The sequence below is a fragment of the Saimiri boliviensis genome, chromosome 2, assembly GCF_048565385.1.
Source record: "Saimiri boliviensis isolate mSaiBol1 chromosome 2, mSaiBol1.pri, whole genome shotgun sequence".
In the NCBI taxonomy this organism is placed as follows: Eukaryota; Metazoa; Chordata; class Mammalia; order Primates; family Cebidae; genus Saimiri; species Saimiri boliviensis.
The window spans coordinates 216,617,556-216,640,799 of NC_133450.1; the positions used below are offsets into that span (position 1 = coordinate 216,617,556).

The following is a 23,244-nucleotide window of genomic DNA, read 5'->3' on the forward strand; positions in this document are numbered from 1 at the left end:
TTCTTAAACAGAACACATGAAAAAGTAGAGAGAAAAGGATCAATAAAATAGACAAGATCTCTTGTTAATCAAAAAGCACATTAACTGGCCAGGCCGGTGGCTCACGCCTGTAATCCCAGCACTTTGGGAGGCTTAGGCGGGCAGATCATTTGAGGTCAGGAGTTCGAGACCAGCCTGAAGAACATGGTGAAACCCTGTCTCTACTAAAAATACAAGAATTACCTAGGTGTGGTGGCACACACTTGTAATCTCAGCTACTTGGGAGGTTGACACATGAGAATCACTTGAACCTTGTGAGGCAGAGGTTGCAGTGAGCCGAGATGAAGCCACTGCATTCTAGCCCAGGCAACAGAGCAAGATTCCATCTCAAAAAAAAAAAAAAAAAAAAAAAGGCCGGGCGCGGTGGCTCAAGCCTGTAATCTCAGCACTTTGGGAGGCTGAGGCGGGTGGATCACAAAGTCAAGAGATCGAGACCATCCTGGTCAACATGGTGAAACCCCGTCTCTACTAAAAATACAAAAAATTAGCTGGGCATGGTGGCGCGTGCCTGCAATCCCAGCTACTCAGGAAGCTGAGGCAGGAGAATTGCCTGAACCCAGGAGGCAGAGGTTGCGGTGAGCCGAGATCGCGCCATTGCACTCCAGCCTGGGTAACAAGAGCAAAACTCTGTCTCAAAAAAAAAAAAGAAAGAAAGAAAAAAAGGCACTATTAAGTGTAAAAGGGCAAGCTGCAGATTGCAGAAAGATGTTTGTAATACTTAACGTCTGACAAAGTACTCACATTCAGTAATATAAAGAATACCTACCAATCAGTAAGAAAAGGACAGACAGCACAGTGAAAAACAGGAAAAGACCCAAATAGGTACCTCACAAAAGAAGATATCCAAATTGCCAACAAGCATATGAAAAGGTGCTCAACATGAGTAGTCAATCATCAGGGAAATACAGATTAAAACTACAGAGCTATGAAAACATGACATTAACGGCTAATAATATGGCTAAAAAAAAGACTAATAATACAAAGTGTTGGATATGAAACAAGTGGAACTGTCATATAATAGCTGATGAGGTATGAACTGGCATACAATTTGGAAAACTATCAACACGTACTAAACATATTTATAAATTTTGAATAAGCAGTTTCAATCCTGGGTATAAACCTAACAGAAAGGAACATTTTTGTTAACTGTAAGACATGTATAAGAATATTCATAACAACTTTATTCATAATGGCCAAAAATGGGAATCAACTTAAATACCTATTGATAATACAATGGATAATAAAGGTATATTGGCATAATGGAGTACTATGCAGCAATGAAAAACAATGAATTACAGTTAACGTACAACAACACAGATGAATTCTACCAACAAAATGTAGAGCAGAAGAAGCCAGACAAGCCAGACACATGAGTATATACTGCAAGATTCCATTTATATGCAGTTCAAGAATGGGCAAAATTACTAGTGACAGAAATCAGAAAAGTGATTATTTTTTAATAGGTATTGACTGGAAAGGGCCATGAAGAGCCTTATACTATACTAGAGATACATTATCTTGATCTGGATGGTGATTGTATGAGTATATAACCATTAAAAATTAATCAGGTGGTTAAAAATCTTAAAAATCTGTATACTTTACTGTGTGTAAATGAATACCACAATTTAAAAAAAAAGAAAGAAAAAAGAAAAAAGTTTAAAAATATGTATAGGCTGGGCACGGTGGCTCACGCCTATAATCCCAGCACTTTGGGAGGCCGAGGCGGGTGGATCACAAGGTCAAGAGATTGAGACCATCCTGGTCAACATGGTGAAACCCCGTCTCTACTAAAAATAAAAATAAAATAAAAAATACAAAAATTAGCTGGGCATGGTGGCACGACCTGTAGTCCCAGCTACTCGGGAGGCTGAGGTAGAATTGCTTCAACCCAGGAGGCGGAGGTTGCAGTGAGCCGAGATTGCGCCTGGGTAACAAGAGCAAAACTCTGTCTCAAAAAAAAAAAAAAATGTGTGTATATATATATATATATACACATATATTATGTGTGTGTGTGTGTATATATATATGAAGAAGAAAAATCTACATTAGAAATAACCCAAAAAATTGCACATTACATATAAGACAAATATAAGATGGTTTTCTTAAAGGCAGAGAGAGAAACAGAACAGCTAGCGACCTCAGGACCCAAGGAGTGAGCAGAAGTGAGTTCCCTGGGTTTTTCCTTGCCTCATATGTCACATTGTTGGAGCCAGAGAAGTCAGCAACCTGGAATTACCAATTGATGCAGACCCAAGCTCTCTCTAGCCAAAGGACCAAAATGGACAGCTATTAAGACAGAAGATTTTTTAGAAAATACTCACCAAACACCACAGAAAACCCTGTGGTGCCACTCTCACCCAAATCCACAAAGGACAAGCAGAAAGCCTAGGTTTCCGGCTGTGATGAGGAACCCCACCCTGCCCACTCCTGCCAGGGTAGTGCTACAGAAACCTAAGGAGGGAGCTGGGAATTACATCATCCCCCACAAGGCAGTAAGAATGACCCCATCAATGTGGTTTCAGTGGAGTAACGTTGTTTCACCTGGCAGTAACAAGGCTCCCCTTCCCACGTCCTGTAGGATGGTATCAAGGAAGCCTAGTAGAGACTAAGGATTTTCATCACCTTCCAGTGACAATATGGGGCAAGACCATTCCCCTCCACCCCATGGTGTCTGCTGAGTCCCCCGTGAGAGCAAGAATAAGGCATTACTCCACCCAGCCAGGGAGGTTTCAGCGGAGGCCTACTAGGGAGCCAGAACTCTCACCCTACAGTAACAGGGAATCCCTCAACTTGAATGTCAGCAAAAGCAGAGTAGGGAACCTGAATGTACATCCCAATCTTGCAAAAGCAAGGAAGAGCATCCTCGTTCCCTTCCAGAGCAGTGTCAGAGGAAGCCAGACAGAAGACAGTAAAAAATATACCTTCCAAGTTCAGCAGGAAAATTTTGTCAACCTAGAACTCCATGCCCATACAAACTATTAATCCCCTGTGAGAAAGCAGATATTTTTCAGACATGCAAGAACTCAGTTTACTTTGTATGCACCCTTTCTGTAAGTGTGCTACTGTGGCTGTCTCCTTTAAAAATCTGAATATGTACTCCAGCATAAAAATTAAAATAAAATGATCACACAGGGCCAGGAAATAATCAAATCAACCCTGAAAACTGATGAGGGGACATTCCAGGATTATAACAATAAAGCCAATTTTATAAAGATTTTACAGGAAGATGGGAGGGAACCATCAGGGGAACAGGAAAGCCTGGACAAAACTGCAAGTATAATTTTAAGGGTAAAAAAATTAAGGATACAATAAAAGCAAATAATGCAAGAGGGTCAAGATTTAAGAAACTCTGGAAAAGGGGAAAGAAGAGAAAGACTACTACTTTAAAAATCAAAATCCAGATAGAGACCTTTATTTTCCAGTCTCAGGCACTTTCTGCACTGCAGGCAGCAGTGCAGACATGGCCAAGTCCAAGAACCATACCACACATAACCAGTTCCAAAATGACACAAAAATGCCATCGATGGGCCCTGATCATAAAGAGATCCTTTAAGGGAGTAGAACCTTAGTTACTAAGGATCATGCACTTTGCCAAGAAACACAAAAAGGGTCAAAAACACAGGTCAACAGAAGGTCGTGAGGGGCACCCATGTTGGTCTGTTCCTGCTGTTGCTATAAAGAAATACCTGAGACTGAGTAATTGATAAAGGAAAGAGGTTTAATTGGCTCCTAGTTCTGTAGGCTCACAGTGCTGTCATCTGGAGAGGCCTCAGGAAGCTTACAATCATGGTGGAAGGTGACAGGAAGCCAGTGTGTCACATAGTGAGAGTGGAAGCAAGGGAGGAAAGGTGAAGAGCCATACCCTTTTAAACAACCACATCATGAACTACTAGAGCAAGAACTCAGTCATCATCAAGGGGATGATGCCAAGCCATTCATGAGGGACCATCCCCACGATCCAATCGCCTCCTACCAGGCCCCACCTCCACCACTGGGAATCACATTTCCACATGGGATTTGGAGGCCACAAAAATCTAAATCATCTCAGCCTCAGTCCCAAGCTCAGGAGGCATGCTGATTCTGACATCATCAGATGCCACATTCTGCTAGCCAAAAACTACCACCCAGGCCAAGGCCCCACAAAGATGGCAAAGTAGAGGTTTCCATCTTGCCAACATGAGGATGAAAGCACTTTCATGTTTGTATGATCTCCTGGGCTGCTCTCTCTACAGGGCTAGTGTACAAATAATTTGCTGTTTTGTACAAATAAATTCAAAACTTTTTATATACATTTATGATGCCAGACATTTAGCATAATTTTCAATTCGGGATGGACTGTAAGAAAAAAATTACTGTAACCCTGATGTTAACATTCTCCTTCAAATGGGAAGAAAATGTTATTTTAGCATCCTACTCAATCTAGTGGAGTTAAATACTTATATTTAAATACTCATAATAACATTCCATTTCTAGAATTAACCTAAAGACAAATCATGGAAGACTTGAATTTGGTCATGGATCAAAATTTAAATGACCATATAAATGTAAAAGTACCACTTTGAGAAGGCGGAAGGAAGAGCTAGGGTACTATCCTTCCCCTCACAAAGTGTGAAATCAAAAGAGAGTGTTAGAGGCCGGGCACGGTGGCTCAAGCCTGTAATCCCAGCACTTTGGGAGGCCGAGGCGGGTGGATCACGAGGTCAAGAGATCAAGACCATCCTGGTCAACCTGGTGAAACCCCGTCTCTACTAAAAATACAAAAAATTGGCTGGGCATGGTGGCGCGTGCCTGTAATCCCAGCTACTCAGGAGGCTGAGACAGGAGAATTGCCTGAACCCAGGAGGCGGAGGTTGCGGTGAGCCGAGATCGCGCCATTGCACTCCAGCCTGGGTAACAAGAGCGAAACTCCGTCTCAAAAAAAAAAAAAAGAGAGAGTGTTGAGGGTTAATGGAACAATAACGAGATCTAAGTTAATAACTATTATAAAAATCAAAGCAATATAAAATAAAGTATCAGATGAGAAGAGAGAAGTACTATAAAGTTACTTATCTCTCATTTCAAGGAGTCAGCAGATACTGTCTAAAGTTGAGAGAGAGATTTATTAAATCTATTGCTATGAGTTAACCACCAGAAAAACTAAAAACAGGATTAGTTAATAAGAGTTAGTCTCCAAAGAATGGGACTGGGGAAGAACAGGGTAGAGGACTGTTGCTCATCACAGGCTCTTATGAACTATTTGATTTGTTACCATATATGCTTATAACTTTGCATGCATTTTAACTGATAAAAATAATGTTTAGTGTGACAAACACACTCTGTTGATAAAGCCATATGACAACAAGCACTCTCATGTGTGGGAATAAGAGCTGGCACAACTTCTATGGAGTGGAATTGGACAATATCTAGCAAAATTACATATAAAATTATCCTTTTGACCCAGAGATCCCACTTGGAAAAATCTATCACAATGTTATAATGGTAAAAATACAAAAAGGTGCGTACACAAGACTATTCATTACTGCACCATTTCTAATAATAAAAGACCAGAAGCAACCTAAAAGCCCATCATTATGAGACAGACTGAATAAACCACAGTCCATCCATCCAATGGAGTACTATTGCTGTCCTACAGAGAAAGGAGGAAGATTCCTCTATTTTCCCAAGAGAGATCTCTTTATAGGATATTTTATAAAATGAGAAAAGTTAAAGGGAGAATAGTACACATGGAATGCCATCATTTATCTGAGGGCCTGACAACAGGAGGTATGAATATATCTATATATTTTCCCTTTTTTTTAATGGAAGAACAGATGAAAATATAAACATTAACTCAGTACCTATGACAGGGAAGGAACAAGGTGGCAAGCAGGGATAGAAGTTAAACCTATGAATATATCTGTTTTGTAGCTTTGGCTTTGAAACAATACACTTTAAGTAATCGTTTTAAAAATCAAATTATTTTTAAACAGTAATCCGAACAGATTATAAGAAAAAATTATAAAAACCTAACTATGCGCTAGGGGTGGTGGCTCCTGCCTGTAATCCCAGCACTTTGGGAGGCCGAAGTGGGCAGATCACTTGAGGTCAGGAGACCAGCTTGGCCAACAAAGTGAAACCCTGTCTCTACTAAAAATACAAACATTAGCTGGGCGTGGTGGGCAGGGAGCTCCTGTAGTCCCAGCTACTCAAGAGGCTGAGGCAGGAGAATCACTGGAACTCAGGAGGCAGAGATTGCAGTGAGCCAGAGATCGTGCCACTGCACTCCATCCTGGGCAACAGAGCAAAACTCCATCTCAAAAAAAACACAACAACAATAAAAATATACACCTAACTATGTACTAAGTTGATGACACAACCACAGGGAAAAAAAACATATTTCTCTGGCTTTAAAAAACAGTAATTTGACCACAGTCCTAGTAAAATATATCCTAAGGATCAAAAGAACTGCCAAGTTGTAAAAAGCCAAAAACATAAGTATTTTCAGTAATCACATCGTTCTTGGTAACGTTGGTGCTGCTGTTGAGTTGTCTAGGTATTGTGGGATAAAGCAAAATAGTAAATATATTGGTGTTGTTGGAAATCAAGACTTTGATATAGATATAGGAGATTCAGATGTAAATGTGATGAGGTTAAATCTGCTACGGTCTAGAACTAGAAAAAGCAGTATGAGCATATAATGCAATTTACCTTTAAAAATACACACACATATTTCCAAAATCTGACCCCTGGAGAAGCCAAGAAATTATAACTGACCTGGTAGCAAACCCACCCCATCCCCAAAAGTCCTAAATCCCAGGCTGTGATTTATAATATTATTTGACACCAAAAGGAACCAAGACTCCTTAGAGAAACACTGGGTCTGGAGCAGGAAACACAGAAGATGAGCCTGGAATACCTTGTCATAACAAAAGGCAAGGGAGCTATTAGGAACTACTAGGATCTTGTCAAGAGGACTTCAGAGTTCACTTGAAATTCCCACTGGACAAAGATAGGACAAATTAAACATCAATGAGGACAATAACTACAGTAGACTGAAATATAGCAAGTAAGTTTAAAATACATGCATTTAAAGTGACATTCCCCTCTCTCAAAAATTAGTTACCTTTGAAAAATGTTTACAAAATTAACAAAATCAACCATTTACCCTGCCTTTCCTATATGAACTGCATCTCAGAGCAACCAAGTGGTTGATATGGACAAGTTTTCTTTTTACAAGTATCCCAGCTAGTGTGAAGAAGAAGTGATAGAAACAAAATATCAGTATTTTACAACCCCCAATGACAGATCAAAAAGAGAGATGACCAGACATAATGTACCTCCTGATAGAAGTACCTATCACCATTTTTAAAACATTCTTGCCAAGAAAGTGAACTTGAATCTCATCAAGTCACTTAATCCAACTACTAATTTTTAGGAAATAAAGGGGACAGAAGAATGCATTAAACAAACCTCAAGGATGCAACGGAAATCATATAGGACAAGTAACCTACTTCTTCAAAAACTAAACTGCATGGGGGGAAAAGACAGCAAATATTAACCAACTGCAATGTATGAACTCACCGATTCAAACAAATCCACTGTTTTTTTTTTTAAATTGATATAACCGAAAAACTTCGAACACTGACTAGATATCTAATAACATTAAAATTTTTTGACCAGGCACAGTGGCTCACACCTGTAATCCCAAAACTTTGGGAGGCCTAGGTGGGTAGATTGCTTGAGGTCAGGAGTTTGAAACTAGACTGACCAACACAGTGAAACCCCGTCTCTACTAAAAATATAAAAATTAGCTGGGTGAGGTGGTGCACACCTGCAATCCCAGCTACTCAGAAAGTTGAGGCAGGAGAATTGCTTGAATCCGAGAAGCAGAAGTTGCAGTGAGTCAAGATCACACCACTGCACTCCAGCCTGGACGATAAAGTACAACTTGACCTTCAAAAAAAAAATCACATCTTTTTGGTTAATTTTTTAGGTGTGAAAATGTGACTTCTTTTAAAAAGAAAATCTACCTTTTAGAGACACAAATGGAAGTACTTAAGAACGATATGACATCTGGGGCCTGGCACAGTGGCTCATGCCTGTAATCCCAGCACTTTGGGAGGTAGAGGCAGGGAGATCACTTGAGGTCAGGAGTTCGAGACCAGCCTGGCCAAAATGGTGAAGTCTCGTCTCTACTAAAAATACAAAAATTAGCTAGGCGTGATGGCGCGCACCTGTAATCCCAACTACTGGGGAGGTTGAGGTACAAGAATCTCTTGAACCTGGGAGGTGGAGGATGCAGTAAGCCGAGACTGCACCGCTTTATTCCAGCGTGGGCAACAGAGTGAGACTCTGCCTCAAAAAAAAATAATAAGGATAATATGACATCATCCGGGATTTGCTTCAAAATAATCCAGCAGGAGAGGGAGTTATGGTCAGTTATCTATAAATAAAACGAGGTAAAACATAAGTATTGAAACTGGTTGGTGGGAATTTGGGGGATCATTATACTATTCTACTTTTATAGATATTTAAAATTTTCCAAAATAAAAAGTTTAAAAATAGGTTCCAGCACCAAGAAAAAAATGAATTAAAAAAATCACTTTAAAAAGACTGAACAGGGCCAGACGCAGTGGCTCAAGCCTGTAATCCCAGACTTTGGGAGGCTGAGGCGGGTGGATCACGAGGTCAGTCAAGACCATCCTGGTCAACATGGTGAAACCCCGTCTCTACTAAAATACAAAAAATTAGCTGGGCATGGTGGTGCGTGCCTGTAATCCCAGCTACTCAGGAGGCTGAGGCAGGAGGATTGCCTGAATCGAGGAGGCGGAGGTTGCGGTGAGCAAGATCATGCCATTGCACTCCAGCCTGCGTAACAACAGCGAAACTCTGTCTCAAAAAATAAAATAAAATAAAATAAAAAGACTGAACAGAGGTCTCAGAAATAATGCCACACATCTACACCCATGTGATCTTTGACAAACCTGACAAAAACAAGCAATGGGGAAAGGATTCCTTATTTAATCAATGATGTTGGGAAAACTGGCTAGCGATATGCAGAAAACTGAAACTGGACCCCTTCCTTACACCTTATGCAAAAATTAACTCAAGATGGATTAAAGACTTAAACATAAGACCTAAAACCATAAAACCCTAGAAGAAAACCTAGGCAATACCATTCAGGACATAGGCATGGGCAAAGACTTCATGACTAAAACACGAAAAGCAATGCCAACAAAAGCCAAAATTGACAATGGGATCTAATTAAACCAAAGAGCTTCTGCACAGCAAAAGAAACTATCATGAGTGAACAGGCAACCTACAGAATGGGAGAAAATTTTTGCAATCTACCCATCTGACAAAGGGCTAATATCCAGAACCTACAAGGAACTTAAACAAATTTACATGAAAAAAGCAACCCCAACAAAAAGTGGGTGAAGGGCCAGGCACAGTAACTTAGGCCTGTAATACCAGCACTTTGGGAGGCCAAGGCAGGCAGATCACCTGAGGTCAGGAATTCGAGACCAGCCTGACCAAAAAGGAAAAACCCTGTCTCTACTAAAAATACAAAATTAGCCAGTGTGGAGGCAGATGCCTGTAATCCCAGCTACTCGGGAGACTGAGGCAGGAGAATCACTTGAACCCCGGAGGCAGAAGTTGCGGTGAGCCAAGAGCCATTGCACTCAGGCACTGGAGTGCAAGAGCCATTGTACTCCAGCCTGAACAACAAAAGTGAAACTCTGTCTCAAAAAAAAAAAAAAAAAAAGAGGGCAAAAGATATGAACAGACACTTCTCAAAAGAAAACATTTTTGTGGCCAACAAACAAGAAAAAAGCTCATAATCACTGCTCATTAGAGAGAAGCATATCAAAACCACAATGAGATTCCATCTCATGCCAGTTAGCACTGTGATCAATGAAAAGTCAGGAAACAACAGATGCTGGAGAGGATGTGGAGAAATAGGAATGCTTTTACACTGTTGGTGGGAGTGCAAATTAGTTCAACCATTGCGGAAGACAGTGTGGCAATTCCTCAAATCTGGAACCAGAAATACTATTTGACCCAGCAATCCCATTACTGGGTATATACCCAAAGGATTATAAATCATTCTAATATAAAGACACATGTACATTTATGTTTTTTTGCAGCACTATTCACGACAGCAAAGACTTGGAACCAACCCAAATACCCATCAATGATAAACTGAATAAAGAAAATACAGCACATATACACACCACGGAATACTATGCAGTCATAAAAAAGGATGAGTTCATGTCCTTTGCAGGGACATCGATGAAGATGGAAACCATCATTCTCAGCAAACTAACACAGGAACAATGGGAATGAATATATGGACACAGGGAGGGGAACATCACACATCAGGGCCTGTCAGAGGTGTGGGGGCTAGGGGAGGGATACCATTAGGAGAAATACCTAATGTAGATGATGGGTTGATGGGTGCAGCAAACCACCATGGCACATGTATACCTATGTAACAAACCTGCATGTTGTGCACGTGTCCCAGAACTTAAATAAAAATTAAAATAAAAAAGACTGAACAGTAGAACCAGTTAAACAGAGATAAAGTATTTGTATAAACCTTTTATAAAACTGAAAAAATTTCCAATATTTATGATAAGCAGAACATTAAGTGGTTTTGTTTGTTTTTTACTTCAAGACAGGGTCTTGCCCTTTTGCCCAGGCTGGAGTGCAGTGGCTCAATCTTGGCTCACTGCAACCTCCGCCTCCCAGGTTCAGGCAATTCTCACGCCTCAGCCTCCCAAGTAGCCGACACTACAGTCGTGCGTCACCATGCCCAGCTAATTTTTGTAATTTTTTTTCTTTTTTTTTTTTTTTAAGTAGAGACTGTGTTTCGCCATGTTGGCCTAGCTGATCTCGGACTCCTGACCTGAAATGATCCATCTGTCTCCCAAAGTGCTGAGATTACAGGTATGTGCCACCAGGCCTGGCTGGGGGCATAAGTGTTCTTAAATGTTATTCATTCTAATTGTTTGCATGCTCATCTTATCTGTCTTAGTAGACTACAGGCTTCCTTTCTTCCTAACCAACAAGAGCAATAGTGATTTGTATATATCAGCATCTCAATCTTTCAAATAAATTTAGTAAAAAACGCTACACGTCATCCTAACATTCCTACTGAAAGGAAGCAAATACTTTGGTTTTTAAAAACAAAAACAAAAAAACTGTAATACTATAAAAAAGAACATACTTACTGTCTTTTAACTTATTTTTAACTCCAGGTTGTTCAGGCAACTGTGTTTTATCCTCTCCAAGCAATATCAATGATAGCTGGCATTTACTAAACAGTTACCTCCATTGAGAACTAGGCACATGATCTCTTTTAATTATCACAACAACCCTCTAGGCGAATTTATTAGCTTCCTTCCATTTATAATTTTTTTTTTAAACCTGAAGCTCAGAAATTTAGAACTCAGAGGAAGAATGTATAGTTCTGGGGTCTCAAAATTCCAATGCTCACATACCTCTGGCTCCTCTCACACCCTGGAGTATAAGAACTGCCAGCATGGAGTCAAACTTCATCTTCTCTAGACTGGTTTCCTTCCTTCCTTCCATTTATTTATACAGTGTAGGCAAGATCAGTGCAACACTCCTGAAACCTTTCCTGTGGCTAAAGTGATTTCAAAAGGTATTTTTATCCCCCGTCTCTAAATCTACCATGAACAGATTGCCCTTCAGCAATCTGGTCCAGTCCACTTTAAGTCTTACTTATTTAATAAAGCATACACATTCACTATAGATCCCTCAAAGATTCCTTCCTTTCTCACTGCAGACTAAAATGCCTTATCCCAATTATAACTTTTCACTTTTCCTCAGAAAAGCAAACATTACATAACTAGTCCTCACCTGACAAATACTCCATTTGTAACATAACTCTGATAACCTGGGCACATCATTTTTGATTCTTCTTCTGTCTCTTACATGTAATTTGTCACCAAGTCTTGTCATTTCTACTTAAAATCTCTCAAATCCATCTTTTTTTTTTCTTTAGACAGGGTCTCATTCTGTCACCCAGGCTTGAATGCAGTGGCACGATCCTGCCTCACTGTAACCTGTCTCCTGAGCTCTGTGGGAGGTCAAGTGATCCTCCCACCTCAGCCTCCCAAGTAGGTGGGACCACAGATACACGCAACCACACCTAGCTAATTGCTGTTTTTTTTTTGTAGAGAGAGTTTCACCATACTGCCCATGCTGGTCTCAAATTCCTGGACTCAAGCCATCCACCCCCCTGGGCCTCTCATAGTGCTGGCATTACGGGCATGAGCCACCATGCCAGCCCATCATTCCTTTCCTTTACACTGCCAAAACCTTACTCTGGTCCTTGAACTTCAGCAGTAAAAACTATTATACAGTTCCACAATCCAGTGGCCTCCCATTTTTTTTAATGAGTTCTTTCTATCAGTAAAAAAGTGAGCATAGATCTGACAAATATCCATAAATTATAATGCCTTACTATACTAATACATACATTAAAAATACAAAAACAACTTTGAAGGTTGATTTAAAAATAAATGCAATTTCTAATATAGTCTTCTCACGTTCCAATGGATCATCTTGTACAAGCCAGAGATATCCCTGCTCTAAACTGCTGCTGCCAGTTTAGAGATTATCTGCTGCCAGATAATCTACCTAAAACCCAAATCCGATCACATCACATCCCCAGTTCAACCCTTCAGTGGCATCATATCCCACTGGCACATGCCTACTTCTTCAGCTTCCTCTCCTATAATCTTTATCCTCATATCCTATATTTCAGCTTTACCTTTTATCTCCCCATGACTTTCGCATACACAGTTCCCTCTACCTGGAATGCCCTTGCCCTCAACAGTCACTGATTTGTACATAACAGTATCTCTAAGCGGAAAACACATTCTAAATGCCATAACGAACTTAGAAGTGAACTTTTGGAATGACACCTTTCTTTTCTATAGGAATATATGTATGTATGTATGTGTATGTGTATGTGTGTGTGTGTGTGTGTGTGTGTGTGTATAGACACACACACATTTTTTAATGTATCTTTTCTTATTTTATTTGGCTGTTTTCAAGTCCTGAATACTTAGAAAGAATGGGTACTAATTTCAATAAAAGTAGAGAACAAAACAACTTCATTTTGTTTATTTTGCTTCCTCATCTTTCCATGTCCCCACAAAGCCCTTTTAAGCAAAAAGGACTTTATGAAGCCAGAGGTTAGTTCTCCCTAGGGCCAGGAAAAAGGCTGGGCCTTTGCAACTGCAACCGGAACTCCAACCAGGAACTTACACAGATTTAGTAACTGAATGCAAACATACTTTCCTAGAGCAATCCTCCAGGTCTTACCTCCTGTTTCCACCTTCCTATCTGCTATACAATCCCCTCTAAGTTTACTACAATGGCTAAGAGAAGAATAATGGAGTAGCAGCAATATATTTTCCAGAAAAGTCATGAAAATTCAAGTGGCTGACTGAACACTAATAATGGAAAGCTTGGTCTTCCAAGAGACTTTTATTCCACCACTCTAAGTCTTTCTACATTCACCTTTGGAGACTGGGAAGACAGCACCGGTGGAGAAAGGGAAGAGGGGAAGAGGCAGTAGAGGGAGAAGGCCTGGAAAGGAAGTCACTTCCAACTCTTGGTCTCATCACAAACCAGAGATAAGTCAACTGCGCTATACGACAAGCCTCAAGAAAAAGCAACCCTCTTGCACATTTTGGCAATGAGATCCTTTAAAGAACAGTCAAAACAGACTAGAGTAGAGCTATCATAAGCTGAGATCGCTCCTCTATACTGAAACGAGACGGGTTTATCCTCATTTCTAAGTCATATAACTTCCACTCTTCTTCCTTTGGTAATCCCTCTCCATTCTCCAAATCTCCCCTTTCTAGCAATTCAAATTCCAACCTCTTCTGAGAAACCTACCTCCATCTACTCTGACCTTTTCTATGTAACTCATTTGGGCCAAATCAAAACCACTATAAAATACCACTTTACACAAAGTGGTACAGTTGCTTTGGAAAACAATTTATAAACATGTTATGCAGAGTTACCATACAATCCAGCAATTCTACTCCTAAGTATATACCCAAGAGAAATAAAAATGTATGTTCACACAAAATGTTCACAGCAACATCATTCACAATGATGAAAAAGGGAAACAACTCAAATACCTAACAACTGACAAATGGCTGGGTAAAATGTGGTATATTCATACAATGGAATATTACCTAGCAGTAAAAGTAATGAAATACTCATACATGCTCCAACATGGATAAATGATGCTAAGTGAAAGAAGCCATGCACAAATGGTTACATATGATTCTATTTATTAATATATGAAATGTCCATAATAGGTAAATCTATAGCAAGTAGATTAGTGATTGACTAGGACTGAAGGGTTTGGGGAAATGAGGGGTGTCTTAACAGGCATGGAGTTTCTTTCCAGGGTGATGAAAAAGTTCTGGAATTATTTGTAATCAATCACACTTGTGAATATACTTTAAACCATTTAAAAAGTAAATTTTAGGGCTGGGCTCATGCCTGTCATCCCAGCACTTTGGGAGGCCAAGGTGGACAGATCATCAGGAGTTTGTGACCAGCCTGGCCAACATGGTGAAAACCAGTCTCTACTAAAAATACAAAAACTAGCCGGGCATGGTGGTAGGCACCTGCAGTCCCAGCTACCCGAGAGGCTGAGGCACGAGAATCACTTGAACCAGGGAGGCGGAGAATATAGTGAGCCGAGATGGTGCCACTGCACTCCAGCCTGGACAAGAGTGAAACTGTGTCTCCAAAAAAAAAAAACAAAAAAAAAAAGCAAACCTTATAGTATGTGAATCTTATGCTATAAGCTTAACATACTATAAAATTTCATATCTTCAAGTTTTCCGATTACCACAACCTACAAGGCCCTGCCCATGCTCTCTTCCTCTGACCTCACCACAAGCCTCTCTGCCGTCAGTCACTACTCAAACCCACTGGCCTTCTGTCTGTTCCTGAAATATGCCTAGGGTTTTCTTGCCTCAAGGGCTTTGGGAATGTTCTATCCTTTGCCTGGAATAAAAAGACTTGCCTAGTCTCTTTAGATGACTAATACCTCCTCATCCTTTAAGTCTCAGCTCAAATGTCGTCTCCACGGTGAGGCCTTCCCTCGCCACTCTATCTAAAATAGGACAGTCACTCCAATCACTCTCTCTCAGAGGCATCGTGTGCTTCCAAACATCCACATAAGCTTTCTGTGAATTCACTTGGTTTTTTCATGTCAGGTCCACAAGACTGTACGCACCATGAGGAATGAATGTGTATTGTTCACCATTGTAATTCTCAGTCTAACACAATTCCTGGCATTTAAGTGCCTAACAAATGATCCTATTTTTATTTCCCTAATATGCCACGTCCTCATACGTACTGTTTCCTCTGCTGATACCACCACCAGCACTACTGCCTCCACTCCCTCTGCTAACCACCCACCCCTACCCATGTCTCAGCTGAAACATGATCTCTTGGTGAAGCCTTCCTTTCCCGATCCACCCTCTTCCCCAGAAGACAGTCTCTTCTTCACCTACTCACCTATTCATCACCAGTGGCATCTCCACCATTGCAATTAACTTATACCGTATTATACTTGTTTTTGTTTTTGTTTTTCTTTTTGGTAGGGAGGGAGTCTGAAGGGGGTTGTTTTTGTTTTACATTTGTTTCCACTACTTTAGAAAGCTTAAAGAAAAATATTTTTCATGTTTGTGTCCCTAATAATTAGCACACTGCTAGGCACAGTATTACTACTAATTATGGTAATAATGGCTGACATGTTGGCTTAATATTCTTAGTTTATTTTTAGTATTTTAAATATTCTTAATATTTAATAAATGCTTAATATTCTTAGTTCTACAGTAGGTGAATGGATGAATAAATGGATAAATTTCTTGGTTACTAACCTCAGAGGTCACAGTTTGACAGGGACAGAAGACAGGTACACAGGCTAATGGGAATAATCACTACCACAAGGCCAAATTAGTTGCCCTGCCCTGTTCCTATGCCTCCAAATCTTAGAATATGCTTTTCTCTGAGTCCATAAATGTCAGGTTTCTTCAAACTCACTTAGAAAACTTCCTTCGATTACTTACAACCCACTTCCTGCACTTGGTGCCTGGAAGCAATTTCTAGGATGTCACCACAAGCAATATTAAACTGCCACATAGTTTCCTGCTGTGTGTCTGCATTATCAGTTAAATTGCTTCATAGTAACCACATTCCAGTCCACTGGGATCATTCAAACAGTAAATAAGATTTAAACATACCTGTCGAAGATTGTCAGTTACCACTGCTCTATTTATTCTTCTAGATAAATGTCCACAAAGGTTTAAGATTTAGGTTTCCAGGGTGCTACCTGCATACTGGTGACCTTCTTTTTTTGTCCATTAGCTGTTGATTTGAGGCAAGACAATGTTCCTTTATTAACATGAACATGAGGCAGGGTGTGGTGGCTCCTGCCTATAATACCAGCACTTTGGGAGGCTGAGGTGGGCAGATCACCTGAGGTCGGGAGTTGGGAGACCAGCCTGACCAACATGGAGAAACCCTGTCTCTACTAAAAATAGAAAATCAGCCAGGCATGGTGGGACATGCCTGTAATCCCATCTACTTGGGAGGCTGAGGCAGAAGAATCACTTGAACCCGGGAGGTGGAGGTTGCAGTGAGCCAAGATTAAGCCATTGCACTCCAGCCTGGGCAACAAGAGCAAAATTCCCTCTCATCTCAAAAAAAAAAAAAGAGAGAAGAACATGAACTAAATACTCTACTAAAAGGAAAGGCCTGCCTAAACCAGTACAATTTGCCTTAAAAATTTATAAAATACAAAACTCTTCTTCCTCAAAGGTTTAAATTTTTTTAACTCAATGTATGCTCAACTCAGAGAACTCAGAGTCTTAATTAGGATCTTAATGTAGATCCTAACATATTTCTTAAATGCATTCCATGAACTCTTCTTAAACAAGCACGTGCCAGGCATTGAGTTTGATACAGGGAACTCAAAGACAGTCCCTGCTCTCAAGAAGTTTATGTCCTGCATGGTATGGGAGACAGAAAAGAAACGAGATTTAGCACTGTGACTGCGATAAACACAAGGGGCCACAGAAACAGAGGAAGGGCATCTGGCCTAGACTGGAATAGGAGGGGGTGGGGGTGGCAACAGGAAACTGGCATCAAGGCAGGCTTCCGGGGGATGGCATCTGATCTTAGGCCTATAAACTCCCATTCTCTCATTTGAAAAATGTGGTTAATAAATAGCATCACCACCACTGGACAGTAGTGAGAGTTTCATGAAATGGTTCACACTAAGGATTTCCATGGTACCTGACAGAGATTGTGTTCAACCAGGCTTAAGCTTGAAAGAGAAGTCTGATCAAACACTAAATCTCAACACCTGTGCCTAGCAACTCACATGCTTTACCACTGATCACACAACAGACATCAGCTTCACAACTGCACACAATATTGTTTTTAATCAACTTTTATTTTTTAATAATGAGACAATGTTAAGCCCTACTCTGCATGTTAACAGTCTAATTCCTCGATCATGAAAATTTTCTTTTCCATTACCTTAAACATACCTTTCTCTGACATTTCTCATATACAGTAATGTTCTTAGTCTTTTGATACAGAAGATAAAAAAAGAAAAAAATCTAACAATTACTGAGTTTTTAATATCGACCTGGCATTTATATCGATACTGTGTTCATTGCTCATAATAACCCTATAACCTGGACACAGTCCTCCCCATTTTACCTTCAGGGAAACTGAGTTTGAAAAGGCGGTCTATGTGAAGTTTCATAATTAGCATTAAAAAGAGCTGGAATTTGAACCTAGATCTGATTCCACCTAGTCAACTGACTTGCTACATCAGAGATAAGCAAGACAAAACAAAGGCAACCCCTCCCCCTTACCCCTGCTTCCAAGACTGTCTTATTCAATGAAACCTGCACCCTTAGTTTCACCACAGCCAGGAGAACACCTTGAATGCCCTGCCAGGAGAGAATAGCCTACCACTAGTAACCAAAGCTCTGTTTTCTCCAACAACTAGAGGAGCACTTAGGTGGGCAATTTCCTCTCCAACCCCATTCCTAGCTACAAGCAGAAGTTGCATAATCAACAGTCACTATAAATCACAACTGCTTTTCATAACTTCTCTCTTCATCTTTTTCGGTTTCACCACAAGCTAACATATTTCCCAAGTCTAAGTTTTTATCACAGCATAGTCTACTTTCAAGATCAATAAGGCTATTCTTCATACTCATTTTACACTTAATACAATTCCATGCCTTTTACAATACAATTCCCTCGTCCAAGTGCTCAGAATTAGTGATGGGTTCCACAAAACACACTTGAGAAATCTTTGTCATCCCGATACCTTGGAGAGCAACAGAAAGATCTGACGGGCTAGCCATCTGAACTTTTACCCGCTGGATTTTAACGCTGGTTTAGATATTCACTGCCTCGTGTTAGGCAAGTTTCTGAACTTTTCTGTAACAAGAAGGGTAAGTGTCCTCACGCATACTCTGCAACTCTAAGATGGCTTCTGGAAAGTGTTTCTAAGTGCTATTGAAATCCAAGTTTACAACTCTTACTTGGAAGCAGGAACTACACTTGAGTGCCTCTTTAATCCCAATGTTTTACAAACTACATCTTTTACCTCCCAAGCCTCTCAAGCTCTTGTTTGGAGCATGTTTCTAACTTTTTCCTCATTTCCACAAAAATAAAGATTTAACAAAGTGCTCATGCAACTCTTTCATTTTTGTTATCATAAGCAAACTTTCCTAGTTTCATTTAGCAGATGTCTCAGGGCTGCTGAAGCTATCTCATACATGTTTTGTAAATGAGACATCTAATCACACAGCTGACTGCACAGCTGGGCAAGGGTCACACTGCACGGGCATCACCTGGACATGAGATGCAATGTTTGAATAATTATTAGATTTCGCCCTTAAGGCCCTTCTTTCAAACTTCCCTAGTACAATTCTCAAAACGCTGAAATAAACACATTCCACAGATTTTCCTGTAAGAGGGTTTAAAGTGTACTAGGAAAGTTGTTTTACAGAAAAGCCTATGCTGTCAACCTGTTTTTTAATGCCCTTAAACAATTCTATTAGTCACAGAGAAAAAGTGAACATTTGTTAGTAATTAGAGATAAAACATCTCAAGTTCTGGGGCAGAAGAAGGGAGAGGCCACATGAGGACCTGACTGGAAGGGGAGATAGAGTCCAAAGCCACACACCCAAATTGGACCGCTTAAGAGTTGAACTTTCCAAAGTCAACTTCTAAGTCTCTACAAGGAGGGCAACAATGTTTCAGGGGATTCTCAAGTTAGATGTATTAACAATTTCCCTGGAAAGCTAAGCCTCCACCGGGAACTCCAGGTGAATGAATGAGTGAGGGAATTCGCCAGATTGAGTTACAAAGCCTTTCCAACGATTATCAAGATCAGGTGCTCGGTTACAACACAGAGGTATCCTCCTTTACAGCCTTTGGACCTTGCTGCGTGGAGATTTTCACAGATAAGCGGGGGGAAATAACAGAAACGGGCCTTCCTCCCCGACCATCCACATCTTAAGTCCATAAATGGCCCCTCCCTCTGAGAATCTCAGGCGCCTTCTGTGGGGGCCGCAGGCCTCAAGCGGCCAGGCTGCAACCTCTCGGGACCTGCCAACTCTCAGGGGAGCCCCAAACATGCCCATTCGGTGAGGTGCTTCTGGGGCTTTCCCACTCCCCCTACCCACAGTTGAAGGACCATTTTCAGGGGCTCTCCGTAAACCCGGAGTGGGGGCCGCCCTGTAATCTCAGGTGTTCCGGCCCCCAGGTGAGGAGGGGACACCTGGCCCCCGGCGCTTTGCCACCCTGTGCGCACCCCGCCCCCGCGCCTCCCTGGATCGCCATGGCAACCGTCCCCCTCCCCGCGTGACGCTGGCACGCGGGGCGCCCCTCCGGTCCCGGCAACAAGTCCCCCGCGCGGCCCGCGGCCTGCAGCCAGCCCTGGCCCGGCCTCGCCGCCCCGCGCCCGGCCCGGCTCCGCCCGGCCCGGCCGCACTCACTTGATCCTGGAGCCCATGGTCCCCGGGCCTCCTCATGGGCCCGCGGGCCCCGCTCGGCGCTGCGCTGCCCGCCCGCCCGTGGCCGACCGGCCTCCCTCTGGCGCTCTCCCCGCCCCTTCCTCCCTTCCCTCAGGCTGGGGCCCGCCCGCTCGAGGCTCGCTCCCTCGCCGCCGCCGCCGCCGCCGCCTCCAGGGGTTAATGTACTCGCTCCAGCCCGGCGAACGCCATGGTCGCCGGCGCGCGTACCCGGCGCGCGCCGCCCCCTCCGCCTCTCACCGCCGCCCTTCCCGCCCGCGCTGCCGCCGCCGCCGCCCCGCGGAGGCTGCTGGGAAGTGTAGTCCGCTCGCATGGGCTGGGCGGCGGAGCCGCGGTGGGCGAGGGCGAGGGCGAGGGCGAGGGCGAGGGCGAGGGCGAGGGCGAGGGCGAGGGCGAGGGTGGGGCGGGAGCGCGGTCACCCGCACGTCTCTCCCGGCGCCGGCGCCGTCGGAGGACTCTGGCGTACCGACCTGTGCAGGCCCTTACACAGCTCCACAGCAGCGTGCTTCTCTGGAAACCTCCACTCACAGCCGCCATGAAGAGACCCTAATCCTCCCATGGAGACCGTTAAAGAAACTGTCACCCATCCTCTCCTTGGAGGCGTCTCACCTAGCCCTTCTCACAGAAAGCTGATGTCTCCCACCCAGGCCTCCATGAAAGCATGTTTTCCCTTTAACATCCCGCACCTTCCAGTAAGTTCCGTGCAGAACCTCTTCTGCATCATACTGTCCGCTTCCCCACCTGAAGGTCTTTCCTCTTCCTTTCCCGTTAGACCTTGAAGGAGACCCCACATACCTACAGAAAAGCCATCTGGGGGCTTCGTGGCCCCACGTGGTGGCTCAGCTCTGACCTCCCCTTGAAGACCTCTGCCTCCCTTTATCAGCCACTTAGGGGACTGCAATATGGAAGACTCCTGTTACCACAACAAAAGGATTTGAGAGCGTAGATCACCAACCTGCTCCCCACCCCTGCTCCCCCTTAGGGTTCACTTCCATGAACACCTCAATTTCATTCCCCTCAGGGCTCACTTCCATGAGCACCTCAATTTCATCCCCTCTAGGCCCAGAGGAATCATAAAGAAAGCGCTAATGACAGCTCCATTAGCCACATTTAGTGGTAGCTTTAAATGTGAGCAAGTGCCCTCTGAATCAGATACAGTATATCTGCGCATCAGTAGTAACAATCCTCATAATAATCCTATGTTCATCCCTGTTTTACAAAGAGGAAACTGAGGCACATTCCCAAGGTCACATAACTAGCAACTGGTGAAGCCAAGATTAGTGTTCATACTGAATAATTACAGACACGTGTGACATAGTTAGGCTTTAGGGTGGTGCCTTTGGCCACAAGTCCAAAGACAGAGACTTTTAATATTAGACTTTTCTTTTCCTTTTTTTTTTTTGCAATTTTCTGTCCTGAAATGCCATTCATCCCTTCTGCCATTTCAGTTTTTATAAATGCGTGGAGTGCCTCCCCACCGTACCACCACCCCATAGCCACTACGTAACTGGTCCTGCATCCTACGTCCTGGCCAGGCTGGAAGCAAAGAAAGCAAAGAGGTAAGTCATAGAAAAGACTTCTGTTGGAGTCACCTTCTGGATAAAGATAGTTTCTCTCTTTTGTCTCTGCCTTGAGGTTATTGAAGGCAAAGGGTAAACTTTGTAAAATTAAAACCAAAAAAAAAAAGTGAAAATGTCCAAACTGCCATTTTGAATTCAAAGTCTTATGCACCCAGACACCATGCCAACTTGTAAACACCCCTAGGAGCAAAGCTCTGCTAGACAGACAGGAGCTCTGTGGTGTTTATTCACCTTGTTTCCTGTGAAACCTCTCCAAGGAACAGTTGTTATCAAGATCTTCCCTGGAATGAGCAGCCAGTTCAAAAGCTCTGAGCAGGAGACTATAAATAAAACAAAGTTACTGGTGGAGGGCAAAGCTGGCTGCTTTTCAAAGGAGGTTGTAGCCATCCTGGCCACAAAAATGTCTGAGTGCCTGCTGGATGGGGTGTGTGTGTGTGTGTGTGTGAGAGAGAGAGAGAGAGAGAGAGAGAGAGAGAGAGAGAAAGAGAGGTAGAAGGTGGGGATTCTGTGTCTGCCCAGGTGGCCTCAGAAACAGCAGGGTGGTCTGAGGAGAGAGCACTGGACTGGGAGTTAGGAATCTGGCTTCTAATTCTGACTTCAGCATTGGCTAGCAGATTTTATGCAAATGATCAGACACGTATATCTTTCGGTTTCCTCCTCAGTAAAATGGGTATAGAGGCTGATGAGAAGCTTCCATCATAAGTGCGAGTGTAACATAGGAGCAAAGAGCACAGGCTCTGGAACCAGACTGCCAGGGTTTAAATCTCAGCTCTACTTCTTACTAAATATGTGACCTTGGGTGAATTATTCTTTCTCTGTGTGTCTCAGGTTCTTTGTCTATAAAATGGAACTGATGATAATAATAGACATATTTTAATGACTTGACGTGAGGATTAAATGAGTTAGTGACATTTATAAAGTTTTAAAGAGTGACTATCACATATTAAGGACTCAAAAATTACCAGCAACTATTGTATATAAAACACTCAGCACAGTTTGGCTTTTATTATTAAAATTAATAAGGTAACCAATGGCCAGTCATGGTGGCTCATGCCTGTAATCCCAGCACTTTGGGAGGCCAAGGCGGGTGGATCACTTGAGGTCAGGAGTTCAAGACCAGCTGACCACCAACATGGTGAAAACCCAACTCTACTAAAAATGCAAAAAAATTACCCGGGCGTGGTGATGGGTGCCTGTGGTCCCAGCTACTTGAGAGGCTGAGGCAGAAGAATCTCTTAAACCCAAAAGGCAGAAGTTGTAGTGAGCTGAGATCATGCTGCCGCACTCCAGCCTAGGCAACAGACAGAGTGAGACTCTGTCTCAAAAAAAAAAAAAAAAGGAGTAAGGTACTCCAGCTCTGTGGCTTGTTCCCATAGTCCTAGCTACTCAGGAGGCTGAGCCCAGGAGTTTAGTGAGACTGCATCTCACTATGATCATGCCCATGAATAGCCACTACACTCCAACCTGGGCAACATAGTAAGGTCCCATCTCTGAAATAAATAAATACATTC

General features: G+C 42.4%; 1 protein-coding gene across 5 annotated transcripts in view; it reads right to left on the reverse strand.

The window, feature by feature from the left end:
- Positions 1 to 20,361, reverse strand: part of DENND1A (DENN domain containing 1A) — a 546,222-nt gene extending 525,861 nt beyond the window's left edge. For 4 of the 5 annotated variants that reach the window (XM_039474808.2, XM_039474809.2, XM_039474807.2 and 1 more), the window contains exon 1: positions 20,118 to 20,203. In XM_039474808.2, the coding sequence (XP_039330742.1) occupies positions 20,118 to 20,134 (17 nt within the window). In that variant the 5' untranslated portion in view covers positions 20,135 to 20,203. Of the gene's footprint in view, positions 1 to 20,117 lie in introns of all 5 variants that reach the window. The other variant, XM_074395320.1, reaches the window with a different exon arrangement.
- Positions 20,362 to 23,244: the final 2,883 nt, after the last annotated feature.